The sequence below is a fragment of the Schistocerca nitens genome, chromosome 3 (assembly GCF_023898315.1).
Source record: "Schistocerca nitens isolate TAMUIC-IGC-003100 chromosome 3, iqSchNite1.1, whole genome shotgun sequence".
In the NCBI taxonomy this organism is placed as follows: Eukaryota; Metazoa; Arthropoda; class Insecta; order Orthoptera; family Acrididae; genus Schistocerca; species Schistocerca nitens.
In genome coordinates, this window is record NC_064616.1 from 179475612 (window position 1) to 179482747 (window position 7136).

The 7136-nt window shown below is 36.3% G+C and overlaps 1 protein-coding gene across 1 annotated transcript in view; it reads left to right on the forward strand.

Moving 5' to 3' along the window:
- Window positions 1–5213, forward strand: part of LOC126249135 (uncharacterized) — a 109864-nt gene extending 104651 nt beyond the window's left edge. Inside the window, exon 6 of the mRNA XM_049950788.1 lies at window positions 5050–5213. Coding sequence (XP_049806745.1) covers window positions 5050–5213 — 164 coding nt within the window. The remainder of the gene's footprint in view (window positions 1–5049) is intronic.
- The last annotated feature ends 1923 nt before the right edge of the window (window positions 5214–7136 follow it).

Sequence of the window (7136 nt, forward strand, 5' to 3'; positions counted from 1 at the left end):
ACACCATTGGGAGAGGATACACAAAAAACAGGTTTGGAATCTAGTAAATGCAGTGGTCTGAAACAATTCACTTCCATAATGTGCAAAGGTTTCTTTAAAAGCTGACCACTGAAAACAACTGTACTTACATTTCTGGGCTCATTCTACACGTGTGCAAATGTTTTTGTAGAAAACCCACTGTTATCATTCTGACAGTTAAGACACCAGATACCATACCACGCAGACTACATTTAGCAAATAAAAACAAATACGCCTCTGCCAAAAACTGAACCCTCAAGCTCCCGCATGCAAACCCAAAATGCTACCCACTAAACACTGACAGGGGTGGTTGCAACACATGCAGTTAGTGTTGATGGATTGCCAATCATCAAAGCCCATGCTGTTAATTCAGCATGCATGAATTTTTCATCACCCTGTGTAGAGAACAACAGTGGTCCTATCACACTTCCTTGGGGCACTCCTGATGATACCCTTGTTGCTGATAAACACTCTGCATCGAGGATGAGATACCGGGTTCTATTACTTAAGAAGTCTTTCAGCCACTTGCATATCTGTGAATGTATTCTATGTGCTCATACCTTCATTAACAGCCTGCAATGGGGCACAGTATCAAATGCTTTCTGGAAATGTAGAAAAATTGAATCTGCCTGCTGCCCTTCATCAATAGTTAACAGTATATCATGTGCAAAAAAGGGCAATCTGAGTTTTGCATGAACGATGCTTTCAAAAACCATGCTGATTCATGGACATAAGCTTCTCTGCATCAAGAAAGTTTAATATATTCATACTCAGAATATGTTCAAGGATTCTGTAGTGAACTGAATTTAGGGATATTGGTCTGTAATTTTGTGGGTACATTCTATAACCCTTCTTATACACTGGAAATACCCGTGCTTTTATCCAGTCACTTGGAACTTAGTGCTGAGTGTGAGAGTCATTACAAATGCGGGCTATGTAAGGGGCTAATGCCCTTAGAGTACTCTTTGTAGATTGAATTGGGATTCCATCCAGACCTGGTGATTTGCTTTGAAACCTTTCAGTTGTTTCTCTAGGCCAGGGATACTTATTATTGTGTCATCCATGCAGGAGGCTGTCCAGTGGTTAAATGGTAGTATCTTGTGTGCATGATTTCTTGAAAATGAAATTTGCGACTTTGGCTTTCATTTTGCTATCTTCATATGCCGCACCAGCTTGGTCAAACAAGGGACTGAATGGAAGCCTTAGACCCACTTACTGATTTTATGCAGGATCAAAATTTTTACGGGGTTCTCTGCCAGACCTTCTGCTAAGCTCTAACGATTGTTATTGTTGTTGTTGTTGTTGTTGTTGTTGTTGTTTGCTTCATGCATAGATCTTTCCACTGATGTGTGAATCTCTACTAACCTTTGCTTGTCATTTTTGCATTCTCTTTTGAGCTGAGATTGCAACAGCCTCTGCTTCCTCAATATCTTCCGAATTTTGTTGTTAAACTATAGTGCCTCTTTTTCATTCTTTATCCACTTACTAGGCACATAATTCTCGACACCACAATTTACAATCTGCTTAAACTTTGCCATTATTCCTCTACATCCATCTTACTGGAACTAAGTGATGTCAGTTCATTGTCGAAGTGAGATGTGAACAACTACTTATCTGCTCTATCTAGCAGGAACACACTCCTAGCCTTCTTGACTGATTTATTAACTTTCATAACCATAGTTGCTATAATGACATCATGATTGCTAATCCCCATTTCTGCACTGAGATTGTTGATAAGATCTGACCTATTTGTAGCTACAAGGTCTAAGAAATTTCCATTGTATATGGGCTGTTGAGCTAGCAGCTCAAGACAGTTTTCAGAAAAAGTATTTCACACAACTATCTGTTGCAATGAATCCATAGTCATCCCAGTCTATACTTGGTAGGTTAAAGTCGCCTCAACTAGTATTGCACAATCTGGGTATTTACAAGCCACTGGCTGTATACTTTCTTTGAATAACTCTAGAACTGTCACTACAGAATCAGGTGACCATTAAAAACATCCACCACTTAATTTGGTTTCACCCACACCTGTTATAAGTGACCAGATAACTTCACTGTTGCACTCAACTTCGTCCTCAATAGAAACAATACTTTTGTTAACTACAATGTACATTCCCATTCCTGTGGCCTCTAATATGTGTTTCCCATATACTTTCTATGACTCGCTAAATATCTCAGAGCTCTCCACCTCAGGTTTCAGCCATTCCTCAGTACCAAGAATAACATGAGTGTGAGAACTTCCTGGGCTGTTGTATGAATCTTCGATAGGCAGTCATCATTTGAGCAGTTTTATTCATATTAAGAGATTATATTAGATTGCACTAGATTAACTTCTTGTACCAATAGACCCATAGTGCAGAGATACTCCAGGATGTAGAACATGTCAGAAAACAAAAATATAGAATAAATATTTGCAAAGAAAAACAAATATACTAATGTAAGTTCCACTGATTCCAAGTGCAATGGTCCACATGGAGCCAGTACAGAAGCCTTTCACTGCTGTCATCTAAGTCAGCCATAATCTAACATAGAAAAAGTCACAAGAATTGTGATTTGCATCATCAGCAAATAATAAAGGTAATGTGTTTCTTGAAGTTTTCCTGGCAAATGAAATATTCTGTCCTTTTTGTTTGGGCCTGCATCCAGGATATTTTTAATTTGTGTTCCAGTATTTCAGATGACAACCTTTCAGCCATTCTCAGGGTGAGTCACTTGCAAGTTTTTAAACCTCTTTCTACTGTATCTCTATCAGATTCTACTTTATGTGGAAATTTCTTCAAACATTGCAATAATAGTGAAGCAGCATAAAGTAGACAAGATCTTCCTTCCTCTGGCCAAGATGGAAGCTCTGCTGAGATCTGTGGAGGTTGAAATGCGTTTATAGATGGTGGGTATGTATGAAATTCCATGAGAGTGTGGTAAACAGTACATAGCACAAACAATAAACAATGTAAAAGAGCATTGCATCAAACACCTGTGATACACCCACCATCTACAGCCTCATAAATCAGCTGTGGCTGTACACTGTATTTAGACTGGCCATACCATGGATTATGGGAAAGGTAAGATATAGGCCATAACTTCATCCTACTTGTATTGAGTAGTAAAGGAAGCTGTGGAAATGTTAAAGCAGGCAACCTGTTCAACTGAGATGACAGTTACCAGCTCAACAAATCATGGAAACCCCTCATTTCACATCTGCACACTGAAAAGAAATATTCTAAGTCTTTATGCCACCCATTATTGTCAACAACACACTTTGGAAGAACTGTGGATTCACTGAGCCTCTCTTGCTTTGTTTTACTTTTAGATGCATCAAACTTAATCCATGACTGACACTCTTGTTACCAACAGTGTTATGTATGAAACATCACATTTACTCCAGAGTACATAGTGATTTAAAAACTTACAAGTGATTCAAGCTGAGATTGGCAGAAAGGTTGGAATGTGAATTAATAATATCCTGGATTCATATCTGAAAAATGATGGAATACAGGTAATGTTGATGGTAGGTTTTCTGGGAGATATTCAATAAACAGAACAGCTAGGAGTGAGCCTTGCTGCATTATTAGCAGGGAATTACTTTTTTAAGAAAAGACATTACTGAAATATACATAACTCTCTTTTTTTTAATGTATAGTTGGGAGGCTGGAGATTGGTTGCCAGTTGTTCATCTCATGCATATGTCCTTCCTTGTGTAATGGAACAGACTTTGAGATTCTGAGTGCCTAAGGGAAGAAGCCAGTGCTCATAGAACAGTTTTTTTTTTATATTTCAGTGGTTTTACTATTTCATTATTAGCCTGTTTTATTGCATAGCTAGGTAAACAATTTAGGCCAGATTAGGTGAAATTCTTCATATTGTTGATAATTAGGATAACCCCCTACAAAGATGCAGGCATTAAAAAAAGTGATTTCACTGATCTTATACACTTTGGAGGGAAAAACTTTATTGGTGGTGAGTGACCAACTAAATGACTGGTAGCTACACTTTAAAAATATTTACTATATTTATAAGAAATGTCTTTCATTTGTTGACCATTACATTAGGGAGATTCTGGTGTTTCCTATTTGACATCAGTTTTGTGAAGTTTGTCTGGATGTATCCCAAATGGCTTTGTGTTTGTTATTTGAATCATTTGTGTAGTTTCACTTTGCTGGCTGTTTTGCTTTAGATTTTTTAAAGACAACCTTATTCAGATTAAAATAATCATGCAAACTGGAATCATTACAGTTACCCTTTGCTTGTAGATTCACCTCTTTAAGTGATATACTTATACTCTTTAGTCAAGGCCTAGAATTTTTGCTGCACTTACCTTTCCCATCTTCACTATTATTGTGTTCATGCTACAGCTTTGAGAATTTTGTCTTTCCAGCTTCAGTCTGGGTGATTTGCCACACTTTTCAGTTTTCCAAATTGGGCCTGAAATGTAACACACTTCTTTAATTACAAAAAAATATTGAAACACCTAAATTACATTACTAAGACACCTATGGTGGTTCACATATTTTGACAGATGATGACTAACCCTTTTTTTCTGCCACATCAGCACAGGGTCAGCATGGTTATGAATACATTTGGCATGGTTAGCTGAAGGGATGAGCAGATGCACTCAATGTTGCTTTCACTCTTGGTAACTTCACGATTTCAAACTATGTAATGCAAGCAACATTATCAAAAGCAGTCAAATAACATTTTGTTGCTGGAACCAGTCTCTACATTATCCTTTCTGGAAGTCAGTTGTGCTTATACTATGAAGTCTGATAAAATTAGTGGTGCCTGTCACATTAAATATTAAAACACATGAAGTGATCACACAGCATTACTAACCAGGTGACCCCATCTTGGGTTGTTTGGCCACCTAGTGCAAGTCTTTTTATTTGACTCCACTTTAGTGATATTAATGTTGAAATTATAGCTGTTTTTCTGTTAATTTGGTTTTATTTCCTATCACACTGTAGTATGATATGCACCACATTTACACATCAATCTGTATAGCCTACACTTTACATATAATTTCCTTTACAGCCACTGCCAGCTCTGATGAGACACTGCGAATCTGGAATTTTCTTGGTGTGGAAAAAAGGAGATGCCCATTCCCAGCTCATAAGAAACTATTTAAAAAGCCTAGATTAAATATCAGAAGCTGTTGTCTTACACCTTTTAATTATATTAGCTGTATTATTCGTTGATCAATTTAATGAAATGTAAGTTTCAATTCAAATCACTTGATTATTTGCTTTTACTTAATCTTGAAATTTATGGAATTGAATTTCCTATTAGTAAGCTTATTTTTTTGCCCGCTGGTTTCCAGGCTGAGAGATTATTTATGTTGTATATGAACATTCTTAAGAGATATTTGATAATATTATTTTTTTTAAATGGAAATAAGATACGGTACCAAGTACCAAAGATGAACAAAACCACAAACATAAATTATAGTGTAATGTATTTAAAACTATGAGTGGTTTTATTTAAGTTAGTCTGTACACAATATGCCAGTAATTCCAGAAAACTTGGCTTTTTATATATGTCAAACACAATGAGATCTGTTAGAAGTGAAATGTAAATTTTGGTATATGATGGAAGAAACAAAGTTCAAATAGAGCCATTAACACAACATATAGCTTTAAATAAGTGACTAAACAGCACATGTTGTTTGCCAACTGAACAATTCATTTAGTATTTGAAATGTATTTTTGCCTGGCTTGTAAATGAGAGGAAATCAAAATATCAGTTGACATTTTATGCATTGTTAGTGCTGTTTTCATAAAATATGGGAGGAAAAGACAGAGGTGGGTCACCAATAATAATTTTTATTTGAGGATCATAGTGTTTTGAGCTCCAGACAATTGTAATTGACTGCTTATTATAATTAACATATTTTGTGTATAGCAGTTGTCAGTGGTCCTGTTGTTAAGAACATACAGATGAGCCACTGTAGCTGAAAATGCTTTGTACTCCTTAAATAAAATTAAGGTTAAATGTCTGAAGGTGAAATGTTTTCTTCCATATTTTATAAATAAAACTTTGCTTTACATTTTCTGCAGTTGAGAATTATTAAACAGGATTTATAAATGTGAGTAGTATTTGAAACACCTGCCTCTATCTGTAGGCTTCCAGGGATACTCCTAAAAGCCTTGTCCCTTCCCTGTTTTAACCAATACTTATTGACCATTTCATAATGATTGACCTCTGACTTTGAGCTCGTGTTCTAGTCACATCATATGAGGATCATCAATTTGAAACATCTTGCCAGAGTTGTGGAAATTTCTACTGTTATTTGGTGTATGAATATTACATTTTCCTTTAAAAGGAATTTAAGAAAAAGCATGGTTTTTTTGACCATTTTTGGTGATTGTCATATTTGAGGAGCCATATAAGTCGGACCACAATTAGAAGGAAAATTTACTTTGCACAGTTTAAAGTTACAACCATACTCAGCTTCCAGACAAATAGTAGTTGGTTTCCAATAAGTCATTTTGTCCTAATAATGACAGGCGTAGATAGCTTCAGTTTGCGTAATGGTGTTACGTATTAACAAGATAAAAAGTGTAAATGCAAGCCCTGTTGTTGCCTTTCACAGGTGTTATGTTTTGTGCACATAAATCTACATAAAGAGCTAATATCGCATCTTCAATTTATTTGCTTTTGCATTTGTATATACTGCATGCTTGTGTGTTCTATGTTGCTGGACCTCTGAACAGTATTTCCACTTCTTTGTTCATAGTTGCAGCATTTACACTGCAGCTCCCATCAGACAAACAATGCTCTGTCAGTGTTTTGCAGTCGAGACAGACAGTGTTCATAACATAATTAGTTTCCTTGTACTTGTGTGAAATCGTGCATTTATGGAGTTGTGAAAAGTCTCTGCTGATCAGGGTATTTATGAAGTTGTGAAAAGTCTATACTGATCAGGGCACATGCTTACTTTGAGGCTGAAGAAGAACAGGGCACAAGCAGCTCTGTGTTGCAGCCAGTGAAGAGAACTTCTGAATATCTTGGTATTAGTGAAAGTACAGTGAAGCAAATTTTGAGAGAATGTAGAGGAACTTCATGATTGTATCACCATAAAAGAGTTTTGGCAGGCAACAGAAGTTTGACACAGGGAGTCA